Below are 16,625 nucleotides of genomic sequence, written 5' to 3' on the forward strand. Positions count from 1 at the left end.
AGTGAATCTACAGCGTTAGCATGCAGAAGAGGCATTAGCCATCGCGAAGGCTGAAGGGGCTGATTCTAAAGGACCTACTGTTATAGTACAGATAGAGAGAAACGAGAACATTAAAGGCCCACTGAAGTGAACGCGCAGCATTATTCCATGTGTTGACGTCATTTCCCCTGGAACTGATAGAAGCTCCTCCCTTTTTTGAAACAGCCAATAGCGTTTCGTTAATATCCCAGTTTGACGAGAACCTTTCTGTTTGTTAAAGCCAGAGTTATTATTACCATAATCTCCTCCATATCTCTTTGAAATTCATCACTCTGTGCGGTATTTAAATGGGTCTGATTGTTGTCTGCGCATATGATCCGCGTCTCATGTCTCTCGTCAACGGTTCTGGTCTACATTCTGGTGTATGTGCGGTAACTAACGTGAAACCACACTTAAATTACCTTAACTGAATTCATATTTAAACTGAATCTCTTCCTATCGCATATATAGAAGGCAGTATGTATATATAGAATATATAGAAGCAAATGTGTGAACAACTAAACCGATTTCAGCTACAGCGCCAACATCTGTTTATAGTGTAGGGGGGCGGGGCTTCAGATTCAGGAGAGCATTTGATTGGACAGAAGATGTGATGAGAAGGTTAGTCTGTGATAATATCATTAAAATCCATGATTCATTTTAACAGAAGTGAGAGACTGTAAGTTTTGAATGCTTATATCTCCTAAATGTGAATTTTGTCATCGTTTTGGAGCACACCAGCTTATTCATAACCTTAGGGCTAACATCCAGCAGCCATATCACCCTGTAGCCCAAGACTGGTTTCCCACTGAAGCTAAGCAGGGCTGAGCCTGGTCAGTACCTGAATGGGAGACCAACTGGGAAGACCAGGAGCTGCTGGTAGAGGTGTTAGTGAGGCCAGCAGGGGGCGCTCACCCTGTGGTCTGTGTGGGTCCTAACGCCCCAGTATAGTGATGGGGACACTATACTGTCAATGAGCACCGTCCTTCGGATGAGACGTTAAACCGAGGTACTGACTCTCTGTGGTCGTTAAAAATCCCAGGATGTCCTTCAATAAAGAGTAGGGGTGTAACCCCGGCATCCTGGCCAAATTTGCCCACTGGCCTCTGTCCATCATGGCCTCCTAACAATCCCCATATCCTGATTGGCTTAATCACTCTGTCTCCTCTCCACCAATCAGCTGGTGTGCGGTGAGTTTTCTGGCGCAAAATGGCTGCCGTCGCATCATCCAGGTGGGTGCTGCACATTGGTGGTTGATGAGGAGATTCCCCCCTTCTATATGTAAAGCGCTTTGAGTGTCTAGAAAAGCGCTATATAAATGTAATGAATTATTATTATTATTATTAACATACTAAAAGTTAAAACAAAAAGCTAAAACACTTCAATTCTGATTTTAGGGGACCTTTACCAACCTAAAAATAAAGCTTCGGGTTTTCGCTGCTATACCACAGAAGAACCATTTCCCCAAATAACCTTTTAGTAAAAGAACCATTCATTTCTTTATGTTTAAGAGTGTAACTTCCATAACTACCCGTTGAAGTGAAACGGGATATTGAGTGAGAGAAGGAAACTGATTTGATGTAGATTTTACGAGGCATTATTTTATGTTCCAGGATGTCCAGTACACTGATATTGACTACATGGAGGACAAAAAGATCTTCACATATGATATGGTGAAGTTTGCGGAGCTCCCTCAGTTTGCTGACTACATGCATGACAAGGGGCAGAAATACATCATCATATTGGTGAGCCATTGATATTGTGCTTTCATTTATGCTGAGCTGCAGTTTTATAGGTTGGCACGTTAGTTCTGGGTGTTTGACAGTAGTTTGGAGCCATACATTACAACCCCTTGCTGAACTTGAGTTTGTCCAGTTGAACATCTCAGAACATTTTCTTCTTGGTAGGATCCTGCCGTGTCCACCGGTCGAAGGATAAACGGACCTTATGGAGCTCTTGACAGGGGTCATGCAGCTAAAGCCTGGGTCACTGAAGCAGACGGGGTAACGCCTCTGCTGGGAGAGGTACGGTCCTCCAAACACACTCCTGAACGGATCATCCTTAGGAGGGTTTGGGATTGAGAACAGCTGATGTTTGGTTTTAATAATTGTTGGACATTCATTCATTCAAGACACCTTTTTCATGACAGTTGAGCAGATTCTCCTCCCGCCTCTCGTGTCACAGGTCTGGCCAGGGGAAACCCTGTTTCCTGACTACACTAACCAGTCTTGCATTGATTGGTGGGTTGATGAAATTTCACGTTTCCACAAAGAAGTCAAGCACGATGCTCTCTGGATTGTAAGTAACCTGCGGAGATCATTACCAATCACCAAATTTTAAACTTGATCATTTACCATTACAGGTCACGAAAGGTCATGATGATGATGTTCTGATTACGATCTCCACCCAAGTCTCCAAATCAATACTATATACACTGATCAGGCGTAACATTGTGACCTAATATTGTGTTGGTCCCCCTTTTGCTGACCCGTCGACAGTGTTGTACCTGAACGAGTTCATTGAACGATAGTTCATGAACTCGTTCATATTTTGGGCAAACGTGAACTGAATGTGCTGTATTACTGCCTGATGAATGTTACTGTGAACTCGTTCATTCTGGTGTCAGTGAACGGCACGCTCTCTCAGGTTAACTTCGTTCAATAGGGTGCCAGATTTCTATAGAGCCTTCCAGGTGAAATCCCGGCTAAAACACACCGTAAACGGGTCTTAATATGTAGCGGAAAAACACCCAATCTGGCAACACCAGCCACCAGTGTCGCACCGCCGTCCGCCTCATGCGTGACGCGTTATCAAAACAAAACAAAAAAGGCATGGAGGCGACAGCAGCATGTTGCAAGGAGTATGATCATTTAAAATAATTTTATAACAAGGTCGGTGAGAATGGGAGAAATCTCACTTTTCTGTGCAAACTTTGCCCGCCGGCTTTCAAAAAAAAAATCCGCACTTCAGTTACATCCACAGCAAACCTAAAACGGGTTTTAACATGTAACTTGTTTGTTGAACCTGCCTGTTTTTTCCAGGATTCCAATATTCTGTTTTAGCATGAGGACAATGGAAAATGATTAAAACTGAAAAACGTTTGCACCTTAATGATTACTGTCCTGTTTAAAAAAAGACCATTCAAGCAGCACGTTTTTCCTCATGTTTTTGAGAATGTACTGTAGGGTTGAAAGCTGCAGCTGCTACTAGTGTAGAATGAATGGACAGCAACAAAGCATTAAAGCAACAATGGGGAAATGCTGTCCCCTCAATGATAATGTCAACCCTGGTTGGATAAGGATTCAAAATTGGATATGAAGATGAAATCTGACGCATAGCTTCATTGTTAAAACTGATAAAATAATTGCTGTCTGTGATTCTATATGGGATGTGGCAATAATTGTGAAAAATAATAGCTCGCAGCAACATATGGAAAAAAAGAAATATGAACTAGTTCATTTTTGGAACTTAGTTCAAATTTTTGTAGTTTGAACTGAACTAGTTCATTTTAAAATTTGTGAATTGAACTTTGAACTAGTTCATGTAGAACGTGAACTTTCCCAACACTGCCCGTCGAGGCATCGCGTCAAAGAAACACATTTTACCTCCCTCAATCAATCAATCAATCAATCAATCAATCAATCAATCAATCAATCAATCAATCAATCAATCAATCAATCAATCAATCAATCAATCAATCAATCAATCAATCAATCCCTGATTGGTAAAGTCAAGTTCTACTCTACAATTTGTCTCACTGAATACTCTGAATCAGAAATACATCTCGTTATGAAAGTAAGATGGTTACGAATGCTTCATTTTAAAGCCTCCCCACTGTAAAAAAGAATAAAATTAAATAAATAAAGCAACCTATCACAGTAACCTTTTAAGTTAAATTCACTAATTCTCTCAAATTAAAGTTAACTTAAATACGTTTGTTCATCTAAAGAGTAAGAGGTAACATCTCATGAGTCAAGGCAATTAAAGAATGTTTAGCATGTGGCAGTGCAAGCAGCTACAATCCTTGTTTTCATCTCCATGTTTGATTTTCAAAGACATTTCTGGAGGTTTTTGCTTTATCCTCAAGAACCATAGCTGCCCGAATTAGGAAGCGCTGAACTAATCAAGTGTTTTTTTTGTTTTGTTTTTATGTCAAAGGACATGAATGAGGTGGCCAATTTCGTAAAGGGAAGCATCAAAGGCTGCACTGATAACAAACTCAACAATCCTCCATTCACCCCACGTGAGTCTGAAATGCATCTACAGCTAGATTTATTCATATCTGCGTTTTCTCGGCATCTGTAAACATCTTGATTTCCATTGGACTCTAAAGGCATCCTTGATAACCTGATGTACAGTAAGACCTTGTGTATGGATGCTAAACACAACTGGGGGAACCACTATGATGTCCACAGTCTCTATGGCTACTCTATGGTCCTGGCCACTGAGAAGTAAGTGCTGGGCTGCGTCCAAAATCGCGTACTATGTGAGTAGGCACTAAATTTGAATTTCAACGGCCTTTGCGACCGTTAAAAAAGTGTGTTCTATTTAGTATGAATGAGTGTAGTATGAATGTAATCCGGACATACTACATCCGCCATCTTGTCATTATCATGTGACCTAACAGCGTCAGCGTCCCTTCACCTCCATTCATTAATCGTCTCCCGTTGCCTCATGGGATAGTAAAGTGTCCATCGAACCTCGGCAGAAGTAGTAGGTCATCCGGCCACTTTTCTCCTACTGTTTTTCGGATACTATGAATTCGGACATACTACTCTGTGGCGTACTGTTTTTCGCATACTATATAGTAGAGAAGTATTCGATTTCAGATGCAGCTCTGGTTTTTCCACATTCTGTATGCAAATAATCTCTGTTATGATTGGCCGATGCAGCATTTGACTCTTGTCAGAATGATTAATACAGATTAACATCACAACAGAGTTGTCTGTCTGTGTGTTTGTCATCTCTATGCTTTCCTAGGCCACCCAACTTCACTTTGTGTCTTTCTAACACCCTCCTTGATGTCATTATATTGTGGTTCCATCAGTCCCTATACCTCTCTAATATCCTGCTTCTGCTTCCAGGGCATCAAGAGCCGTGTTTGGGACGAACCGTTCCATGGTTTTCACCCGCTCTTCCTTCCCTGGGGTGGGCAAGTACGCAGGCCACTGGTTGGGTGACAATGCCGCCACCTGGAATGACATTAAGTGGGCGATTCCCGGCATGCTGGAGTTTAACCTCTTTGGAATCCCTTATGTAAGTGGTTTGGCTCCAAACATGGGTAAACCACAGTAGACACTAGTCTTACCTCAGAACACAACAGCCCCACTGAGAGACACTGAAAGCGTTTGCTTTTGATTGAGTAGTTGAATGAGAAGGCATCTGGACATGAATTGAAGTTAACATTGACAAGCTGACTCAACCAATTAATTTATCATAGTCTCAGATGTAAGACACAAATACAGACTTTGCAAATCTGAGCAAAGTGTGAACATTGGTAATATCTTTTATGTAGACAACTTTGTCTTTTTCTCAAGAGAAACATCTAAAAACAAGGAGACTTCAGCAAAACTCTCAACTTATAGGGATAGTTCACTCCGAAATTAAAATTGTGTCATCATATACTTGCCCTCAAGTTGTTCCAAACCTGCATGAGTTTCTTTCTTCTGTTGAACACGAAAAGAGATACTTAGAAGAATGTTGGAAACCAGACAATTTACTTCCATAATATTTTTTTTCCTACTATGGAAGTCAATGAGGTTCATCAACTGTTCGCTTTCCCATATTCTTCAAAAATATTTTCTCCCTGTCGCCTGGGAGAAACAACTGAAAGCTAAGGAGATTCTCACTCTTGACCTCTTTAAGTAGCTGATCTTTCACCTAAAATTGCTTATAAAATGTAAAAATAAAGACAATTGAGATATTTCTTCAGGTCTTGGAAGAGAAGGACTTCACTTTTTGAGATGTTTTTGATCTCGTCTGATGCTCTATGGAGACATTTATCAGATTGCTGGAGTCTTTAATATGCAAATTAGTGGAATCTCCATTTAATCTGAATTTAATTGCCTATTTTTGGAGAAACATGAGAAAATAAAGAATGATTTGAATCTAATGATGTTCTTCTGCAGATTGGTGCAGACATCTGTGGGTTCTTCGACGACTCGTCGGAGGAGCTTTGCAGGCGTTGGATGCAAGTTGGTGCATTTTACCCCTTCAGCCGAAACCACAACGCTCAAGGGTTCAAAGTATGTGCGGCTCTTTAAACACCCAGAAGAGTCTTTGAACATCTGTGTTGTGTTTCAGGCCCAATGTCAGCGCACTGAACTACAAACGTGACCTCTCTCTTTAACACTGCAAAAAATGCTTTTATTGTTTTCTGTTTAAATTAAGATTATTTTCTCACTCCATTGGCAGATGGAGTGATGGATGGCAGATGGATGAATGGAAAATGAAATTCTTAGTGAAATTAGACAAAGATTTTAGCTTTTATTCAGAGAGCAATAATTCCACGGCTCCAGCATGAAGAACATATCATCAGGATCCATCCTTTGCTTTTCCTGAGTAGTTTTGTGTTCCTTTCTGCCAGGACCAGGACCCTGCCTCATACGGCGCAGACTCTCTCCTGATGCAGAGCTCCAGGCATTACCTGCAGATCCGCTACAGCCTCCTGCCGTACCTCTACACTCTGTTCTACAGGGCTCACGTCAGCGGAGAGACTGTAGTGCGGCCCATGATGCATGAGTGAGTGCAGAAGCTTCTGGAACAGCTCCACTGTTTCTTTCTGTTCAGGAACTTCTAATGTATTTCTTTATGAGGTATCTCATGATAAAATAAAATCAGGTGAATGAAGAATAAAAAAACAAAAAACAAACAAAAAAAAAACAATAGGTTTTGAGTATAATTAGCTCAATTATTTTTACTAAATCCACCACTGTACAAAGTTAAGATGTTAAAAAGGAAAAAGAAAAAAACATACTTTTTTCAGCAAGGATGCATTTAACTGATCAAAAGTGATTGGAAAGACACTAAAAACAAAATGTTTCTATTTCAAATGAAGGCTATTCTTTTTAAAATGTATTCATCAAAGAATCCTTAGAAATGTGAGACTGAAGACTGAAAATTCAGGAATAAATACACTTTCCTATACAGTGCCTTGCGAAAGTATCCGGCCCCCTTGAACTTTTTGAAGTTTTGCCACATTTCAGGCTTCAAACATAATGATATGAAACTGTAATTTTTGTGAAGATTCAACAAGTGGGACACAATCATGAAGTGGAACGAAATTTATTGGAGATTTCAAACTTTTTTAACAAATTAAAACTGAAAAATTGGGCGTGTGATTCGTCCCCCTTAAGTTAACCCTTTGTAGCGCCACCTTTTGCTGCGATTACAGCTGTACGTCTCTTGGGGTCTGTCTCTATCAGTTTTGCACATCGAGAGACTGAAATGTTTGCCCATTCCTCCTCCAGAACAGCTGGAGCTCAGTGAGGTTGGATGGAGAGCGTTTGTGAACAGCAGTTTTCAGTTCTTTCCACAGATTCTCGATTGGATTCGGGTCTGGACTTTGACTTGGCAATCTAACACCTGGATATGTTTATTTCTGAACCATTCCATTGTAGATTTTGCTTTATGTTTTGGATCATTGTCTTGTTGGAAGACAAATCTCCGTCCCAGTCTCAGGTCTTTTGTAGACTCCATCAGGTCTTCTTCCAGAATGGTCCTGTATTTGGCTCCATCCATCTTCCCATCAATGTTAACCATCTTCCCAGTCCCTACTGAAGAAAAGCCGGCCCACACCATGATGCTGCCGCCACCATGTTGGACAGTGGGGATGGTGTGTGTTCAGGGTGATGAGCTGTGTTGCTTTTACGCCAAACATAACGTTTTGCATTGTTGCCAAAAAGTTCAATTTTGGTTTCATCTGACCAGAGCACCTTCTTCCACATGTTTGGTGTGTCTCCCAGGTGGCTTGTGGCAAACTTTAAACGACACTTTTTATGGATATCTTTAAGAAATGGCTTTCTTCTTGCCACTCTTCCATAAAGTCCAGATTTGTGCAGTATACGACTGATTGTTGTCCTATGGACAGAGTATATATATGTGTGTGTGTGTGTGTGTGTGTGTGTGTGTGTGTGTGTGTGTGTGTGTGTGTTTGTGTGTGTGTGTGTGTGTGTGTGTGTGTGTGTGTGTGTGTGTGTGTGTGTGTGTGTGTGTGTGTGTGTGTGAATTTGGAGAGTCACTTTCTACTTTATAAGTAGTGTTCCTTTTCAGGCTCATAGAAGTGATCTCAATTTGTCGGTGACGTCCGACGTACGTCAAACGTGACCGACAAATTGGGATCACTTCTATGAGCCCTATCAGCTTCGAGATATAGAAAACAGGCCAATGACCCTTCGTACCCATCATTTCTATGGGCAGGCGTGCCCCTAGTGTCGAGGCATGCGATTGTCTCCACGGATGCCTCATCCACCGGCTGGGGTGCCACATACAACGGGCTTGCAGTTTCGGGTCTGTGGACATAGACTCAACTGCAATGGCATATTAATTGCCTGGAGTTGTTAACAGTTCGTCTTGTGCTGGGCCCCTTCAAAACGCCGCTACATGGCAAGCATGTTCTGGTCCATACGGACAGCACTGCGGCCGTTGCGTACATCAACTAACAGGGTGGTCTACGCTCCTGTCGCATGTCACAACTCGCCCGCCACCGCCTCTTATGGAGTCAGAAGCATCTGAGGTCGCTTCGTGCCATTCATATTCCAGGCCTGCTCAATCGTGCGGCCGACGAGCTCTCACGACAGCCAGTGCTCCCGGGAGAGTGGAGACTCCATCCCCAGGTGGTCCAGCTGATATGGAGCCGCTTTGGGACCACACAAGTAGACGTGTTTGCTGCCCCGGACACGGTCCATTGCCAGTTGTTTTATTCCCTGACCGAGGGGACCCTCGGCACGGATGCCCTGGCACACAGCTGGCCCCGGGGCCTTCTGCAAGTATGCGTTTCCCCCAGTGAGCCTTCTCATGCAGACTCTGTGCAAGGTCAGGGAGGACGAGGAGTAGGTCCTGTTGGTAGCTCCGTATTGGCCCAACAGGACTTAGTTCTCGGAACTAGTGCTCCTCAGGACAGCACCTCCTTGGCCCATTCCTCTGAGGAAGGACCTCCTGACTCACAGCTGGGACATCCTCTGGCACAGGCTGTGTTAGACACCATCACTTCTGCTAGAGCACCCTCTACGAGGCACCTCTATTCATTGAAGTGAAACCTGTTCGTCGACTGGAACCCCCAAAGATGTTTGCTCGGTTCAGTGCTTTCTTTTCTACAAGACGGGTTGGAGCCTCAAAGTTTATGTTGCCGCTATCGCCGCTAACCATGATTTGGTAGGTGGAAAGTCCTTAGGGAGGCACGACCTAATCGTCATGTTCCTGAGGTGGGCGAGGAGACTAAATCCACCTCGCCCTCCCTCTATACCCTTTTGTTACTTAACTCTGGTGCTCACCACACTGTAGAGCTGAGTTAAAAATTCTGTCTCTGTAAACAGTACTCCTGACTGCATTGGCTTCTATCAAGAGGGTAGGGGTTTTTACCGATTCGTCGCATTTTCAGTCAACGAATCGTGCCTGGAGTTCGGGCCGGACAACTCTCACGTGATCCTGAGACCCCGGCCTGGAAATGTGCCCAAGGTTCAGAACCACTCCTTTCCAGGACCAGGTGGTGAGCCTGCAAGCGCTGCCTTCGGAGGAGGCAGACCAAGCCCTGGCTTTAGGATCTCAGAGCAGCTCTTCGTCTGTTACGGAGGCCACTGGATAGTGAATTCCATTGTCTTGGCGTAAGAATCCCAAGACGTGCCCTGCCCGCTCGGGGTTAGATTCCACTCCACCAGGGATGTGGTCCTGGGCGCTGGTTCGTGGCGCCTTGCTGACAGATATTTGTAGAGCTGCGGGCTGGGCGACACCAAACACTTTCGCTAGGTTTTATAGCTTACGTGTAGAACCTGTATCTCCCCGTGTGCTCACTTCCCAAAGCCAGTAACCCTGAAGTACCTGTTCTAGTGTTGGCTTGCTGCGCCACTTGCTTCCCCATGGAACGGATACGTGCTGTTATATGCTCCAGTCGAGTTGAATGGCGAACCCTGTCGAGTCCTCCGCAACCCGCGTTTGTCAGACGTGGCAGAGTGTCTGACGGCAGGTCTAACACTTGTATGCATTGGTGGAACTTGTGTTAGGCTGGGTTCCATATGTTGTAACCCCCACGGGGGTCCCATATGTGTATTCTTCCACGGTACGGCTCCCTCTTTCCCTCGGCAGAGCCCGCTCTGGCGTCTCAGCCTGGTGTTGCCCCCCTGCCTATAATGGCCGGGGCAACCCCTGGGACTTTTGTATGTTGTACTTCCCATGGCCAGTCCATTCATGCATTCTCCACATGGTAACTCCCTCTGGGCATGATGTGGCTTCCGCAACGGCCCTCCCAGGCATGCTTTCCCAGCGTTATCCAATAGGCGGCTAAGTGGGTCTTGAGAAACAGCAGTGTGACTCTCCCTGCGGGGTCTGAGGGGCTTATCGCAGGGCGTTGGAAGTGTTAGTAACTGTTGCGTTTTCCAAAGGGATCCCAATCCGTCGGTGATATCCGACGTACGACGAACGTGACCGACTGAAAGGGAACGTCTCGGTAACGTATGGTAACCCTCATTCCCTGAAGGAGGGAACAGAGACGCACGTCTCTTCGCCACAGTTGCTGTACCATCACTGCAGGACAAGTCACTAGTTCGGCTCCTCAGTGAAAAACAACAGTGCGTGGCGATCGCTTCCGCTTTATACCCGCACCGCGGGGCGGGTGCGATGTGCAAAGCACGTACACAAATGTTCATTGGCCCTTTTCTCTATCTCGAAGCTGATAGGGCTCATATAAGTGATCCCAGATCATCGGTGCCCTTCAGGGAACGAGGGTTACCATACATAACCGAGATGTTTCTCGCTCTGCAGATTCTATTCCGACAGTGAAACCTGGGGAGTGCACAAGCAGTTCCTGTGGGGAGCACATCTACTCATCACACCTGTGCTGGATCCTGTGAGTTTACACACACACACACACACACACACACACACACACACACACACACACACACACACACACACACACACACACACACACACACACACACACACACACACACACACACACACACACACACACACACACACACACACACACACACACATGATTTTCTATGTCAAAATCATTCTTTAATTTTTATATTTCAGCTCAGACTTTCTTTAGGTTCCCTTGCTGCTTCCCCTTCTGTCAACTTTTTATTCTCCAATATCTCGCTCAAATCTTTCTGAATCTTCTGAAAGGACAGGAGGACCATATTTATCTGAAAAATGACCACCCATGATGGTCTGCCCTTTAGTTTAATGAAAAATGCTCATTATTAAAGCATCAAAATAAAGTTTGTCATGTTTTGCTGATTGTACTTCTTGTTTGCTTGTTTAGGGTGTTGAAACTGTGGAGGCCTATATCCCTGATGCCGTCTGGTATGACTTTGAGAAGGTAAGACCATCCTCTTGCACCACAAGACAATCAACATATACTGATATATTATAGAATAATATGGATGGATGGTTTGATTGATTGATTGATTGTTTGATTGATTGATTGATTGATTGACAGACAGACAGACAGTGCAGTTTTTGGTTTGTTATGTAGGAGGTAAGGATTACAGATCGCAAAGCCAAAGTTTCCTTGAACCTGCCCGCTGATAAACTTGGTTTACACCTGAGAGGCGGAGCCATTCTGCCTGTCCAGAGACCAGATGTCACCACTACATACAGGTAATGATGGGAAACCTGTAGAGTTCCCCTAAAATACAATAAAAAGCTCATATTAACCCATGCACTACCACTAAATCCAGTCAATCCGCTGTTACATCTAAATACCCAACAAAACAAAGTGTGTTTTGCTGTTTTGTGGAAAATGTATTATAGTCTTATTTGAATTATGATAGAATATGAATGACAACCATTCAGAGCAGCTGAAAGATGATTCACAGCATCACTATAACATGATGGTTAATAATGCAAACTGAGTATAATATGATGCTGAGAACAAACAAATATTTTTGGTGTGTGTGTTTTTGTACACCTGTGTCCATTTTCTGCCTGCTCTTGAGTTTCTTTTAAAAACGTTGTACATTTGCGTGATGAAAGTTGTGTTTCCTCAGCCGACGTCTTCCCATGGGCCTGATCGTCGCACTCGATGACAACAAGACCGCCTCAGGCGAGCTCTTCTGGGATGACGGAGAGTCTCGAGGTATTTTGGAGGGACTTGCTATTAATTTAAAGTTGAACACCTTTTCATTGTTGGTTTCTGTTAGCTCAGGTTCATTAAATAATATTAACCGATACAACTTTGGATTTTAATAATGTACTTGTCAATTTTAACCAAGATTCAAGATTAATGAATGCATTAGAAGTATCTCGCATAATTTCATGTTAACTAATGTAGTTAGCGAATGTTAAAGGAACATGCCACTTAAAAAAAAAAAAGGCTAATTTTCCCTCCCCCCTAAAGTTAAACAGTTGAGTTTTACCGTTTTTGGACCCATTCAGCCAATCTCCGGGTCTGGCGGTAGCACTTTTACCATAGCTTAGCATAATCCATTGATTCTGATTAGACCGTTAGCATCTTGCTAAATATACTCTACTTGCAATATTTTTCCTATTTAAAACTCTTCTTTAGTTACATCGTGTACTAAGGCCGACAGAAAAAATTGTTGAGATGAAAAATGAGCCTATTTTTTAAAAAAAGTGGCGTGTTTCTTTAAGAAATGGAACCTTGTATTTATATTTCATTGAAATATTTTTAATTTGCAAAAACAGCTGTAATTTAACCCCATGACAGATACATTTATATAAAACATTTTCCAATTCATCCTTATTATTGAGCCCCATTATAGAGCCTAAATAGATCTACTCAAAAAACAGATAACACCTGTGTGACTTGTGTTGATTTGTTTCTTTCTTTTTCTTAGATACAGTTTCATCCGGCTCCTACATTCGGTACCAGTTTTCCGTGGCTAATGTACGTCTTCCTAACGCCACATTTCTGTTTGTTTGATTTTAGATAGCATTGTATGTCCAAAAAGCAAGATTTAGATATTTTTTATGGCATATTTAACAGTAATCTGCAGTAATATCTGATATTTTTCTTCTGGATCAGGATGTCTTGACAATGCACGTTGCCCACAACGGCTACACGGACCCGAACAGCCTGAGGTTTGAGAACATCACAGTGATGGGAGTGAGCGCGGCTCCAGCCTCTGTGCTCGTGTCTGACGGCATCACCACCGACGCTCTGTCCGAGTCCCAGCTTCACTACGATTACAGCAAGAAGGTAATCTTAGTTTTAACATGAAAGAGTTTCCTATTCACCACCAAAGTCAATATGAAACTGTGTTTCTGACCTATTTTACTGATTTGGGTTGAAATAGGATGTTCCACACCCAACAGAAATAGGTATAGGCAAGGCAAGTTTATTTGTATAGCACATTTCATACCCAATGGCAATTCAAAGTGCTTTACATAGAAATTAATTAAAACAGTGGTAACAAATGCATGAGAAAAAAAGAATACCATATGGACGAATAAAGAATTAAAAACAAGCATAGTTAAAAACAGTTGTAAATAATAGTAATTCAAAAAAATAATAATAATAAAAAAAAATAAGATAAAATAAAATAAAACGGTCAGATCCACAATAATGGTCTGATATAAAAATAAACATTCTTCAGTTTACAGCCTACATACATGTACCATCTTTATTAGAGCACCTCTCATTCATTTCTTTCTCAAACACGTTCATAACATCCATTTTAATCACTATTTCCTGACTTTTACTCAGAAACCTTCTTGTTAAACCCTTACTCACTCATCATACCCTCCACAGATTTACACACACTCAAACCTTATTGTCAAACTTACTATTTCCATCAAACCCAGTTTTCACTCATCATATTCAACTCAAAAGAACATATAAAATAACAATAACCAGAGATAAGAACAAAGGTAAACTAAAACAATTATAAAAAGAATAAAGAGATAAGATAGGGTGCGATCAGTCGGACATACAGTGCTCAGAGCTCATTCAGTAAATGCTCAGCTGAACAGATGTGTTTTGAGTCTGGATCTGAATGTGGCTACTGTTGGAGCACATCTGATCTGTTCAGGAAGCTGGTTCCAACTACGGCTGGCATAATAGCTAAAGGCAGACTCTCCTTGCTTTGAGTGAACTCTTGGTATTTCTAACTGACTTGATCCTGCTGATCTGAGTGATCTGTTGGGTTTGTATTTAATCAGCATATCTGCGATGTATTGAGGTCCTAGGTCATTGAGTGATTTATAAACAAGTAATAGTACTTTAAAGTCGATCCTAGATGTAACTGAAGCCAGTGTAAAGACCTGAGGACTGGTGTGATATGGTCATATTTTCTGGTTCTGCTCACAATCCTGGCATCAGCGTTCTGTATGAGCTGCAGCTGTCTAATGGTCTTTTTGGGAAGGCCAGTGAGAAGGCCATTACAATAGTCCACCCTACTGGTGATGAAAGCGTGAACCAGTTTCTCTAAGTCTTGCCTGGAGACAAAACGTCTAATCCTTGCAATATTTTTCAGATGATAGTATGCTGATTTAGTTATTGCTTTGACATGACTACTGAAACTCAGGTCTGACTCCAAAATCACTCCAAGATTCCTGACTTGATTTTTTGTTATCAGGCCTTTAGCCTCAAGATACGCGTTCACCTTGACAATTTCATCTTTGTTTCCAAATGTAGTGATTTCGGTTTTGTCTTTGTTTAACTGAAGATAGTTTTGGCACATCCAGTTGTTAACTTCATCAATGCATTTGCACAGGGAGTCAATGGGGCTGTAGTCATTAGGTGACAGTGCTAAGTAGAGCTGGGTGTCGTCAGCATAGCTGTGGTCAGCAATATTGTTCTTTTTCATTATTTGGCTCAGTGGCAGCATATACAGGTTAAAGAGGAGAGGTGCTAGAATGGACCCTAGAATGGTATAATGCACATTGAGACCAGGAATATAAATTAAATAGGGTCGATTTTGATATAATGTTCACATTAACTTCACATTACAGGATGCTATTGCATCTTTAAATAATATCACATGATATAAAATGTAGAGAGAATAACATAATGAACAGATACTGTATGAATCATATAATGTGATATTATGAATGACATCATAACACTCACAGTTTCTGCCAGTCTCGTGTTATTTTTGAGGATCTATAGAGTCGTGTTGATCCTTCATATCACACAAGAGTCTTTAGTTTATCATATTTATAAAATTCAGATACACTTTAGCCTGACAAGCCGGAGCCACATCAAGACGTTTGGCCAGGAAACTCCCCATTGACGGCTCAATCCGCGGGGGCGGATAAACGGCTGTCTGTCAAACTCCCTCTGCACGCGATAGGATAGCGCTACACCAACCAGAGCAACGAAGGTGAAGCGGAGCTGACTGATTAAACATTCGCCGTATCCGGTCGGCTAAACTCGAACACATCTTCCCTTCTTCAGAATGACTTCAGTGCCGTTCTTTGTTTTTTCTCAGAGAAAAGCTTTACTCCAACTCTTCCAGAGTCACGGCAAAAGCCAAGACCAGAGTTTGATTTTTCCTGATCACAATCCAATGGAGAGTTGCTAGACCACACTCGCGGCAAATTAGATTTGCTGCCGCTAGGGTGCGTCTAGATTTCTAGACTAATACACTGACTGATTTTTTCTGAAAACAGCCGAGCTCGTGGAGGCGTGCAGTGGGCAGAGCTAAACACACACACACACACACACACACACACACACACACACACACACACACACACACACACACACACACACACACACACACACACACACACACACACACACACACACACTATCCGTTGGTGTTGTTCACATTATATGCATTTACGCAGTGTTGGGTGTAACTAGTTACTAAGTAATTAGTTACTGTAATTTAATTACTTTTCCCTTGAAAAAGTAAAGTAAGGGATTACTCTTATTTTTTCTGGAATTTAATTACAGTTACTTCTGATGTAATTGAACTTAATACTAAATATAATTATACATAATTCAATAGTGGAATTAACATCAACATTTAAAGTCTAACTTTAAAATGCATGTTTTTATGTATCCTTCTCACATTTGTAATACTTTGGTCAGTTCATAAGAGTAATTTTTTGTAGTTTTATATTATGTATTTGAATGAATTAAGAGCCGTTTCATGTCTAACCTTGAATTGCTTAACTCGAGGGTTGATTTAGAAAGTAATTAAAAAGTAATTAGTAAAAAGTAATTAAATACTTTTTGGAGAGAGTAATTTGTACAGTAATCTAATTACACTATTGAAGATGTAATTAGTAACTAGTAATTAATTACTTTTTTAGAGTAACTTACCCAACACTGCATTTACATGCCAATTGCCAATAAAACAGGCATTTGATGCAGTTTCACTCACCGCCTGCAGTTTCCACTCATGACCAGGAACAAACACACACACCTGCAGAACACCAGAAACACAAACTGCATCCCCTGTTCCCTTAAC

The 16,625-nt window shown here is 42.0% G+C and overlaps 1 protein-coding gene across 5 annotated transcripts in view; it reads left to right on the plus strand.

Moving 5' to 3' along the window:
• LOC137091666 (sucrase-isomaltase, intestinal-like) overlaps positions 1 to 16,625 on the plus strand; it is a 55,178-nt gene that overhangs the window by 8,590 nt on the left and 29,963 nt on the right. For all 5 annotated transcript variants that reach the window (XR_010908117.1, XM_067456296.1, XM_067456297.1 and 2 more), the window contains 14 exons: positions 1,632 to 1,763; positions 1,926 to 2,042; positions 2,203 to 2,316; positions 4,177 to 4,261; positions 4,352 to 4,469; positions 5,103 to 5,274; positions 6,147 to 6,263; positions 6,605 to 6,759; positions 10,993 to 11,077; positions 11,504 to 11,560; positions 11,717 to 11,841; positions 12,231 to 12,319; positions 13,041 to 13,090; positions 13,229 to 13,402. Coding sequence is in view for 4 of the 5 variants with exons in the window: in XM_067456296.1 (XP_067312397.1) it covers positions 1,632 to 1,763; positions 1,926 to 2,042; positions 2,203 to 2,316; positions 4,177 to 4,261; positions 4,352 to 4,469; positions 5,103 to 5,274; positions 6,147 to 6,263; positions 6,605 to 6,759; positions 10,993 to 11,077; positions 11,504 to 11,560; positions 11,717 to 11,841; positions 12,231 to 12,319; positions 13,041 to 13,090; positions 13,229 to 13,402 (1,590 nt within the window). In the remaining variant the exon portion in view is untranslated. The remainder of the gene's footprint in view (positions 1 to 1,631; positions 1,764 to 1,925; positions 2,043 to 2,202; positions 2,317 to 4,176; positions 4,262 to 4,351; positions 4,470 to 5,102; positions 5,275 to 6,146; positions 6,264 to 6,604; positions 6,760 to 10,992; positions 11,078 to 11,503; positions 11,561 to 11,716; positions 11,842 to 12,230; positions 12,320 to 13,040; positions 13,091 to 13,228; positions 13,403 to 16,625) is intronic.

This window comes from Pseudorasbora parva, chromosome 10 (assembly GCF_024679245.1).
Source record: "Pseudorasbora parva isolate DD20220531a chromosome 10, ASM2467924v1, whole genome shotgun sequence".
In the NCBI taxonomy this organism is placed as follows: domain Eukaryota; kingdom Metazoa; phylum Chordata; class Actinopteri; order Cypriniformes; family Gobionidae; genus Pseudorasbora; species Pseudorasbora parva.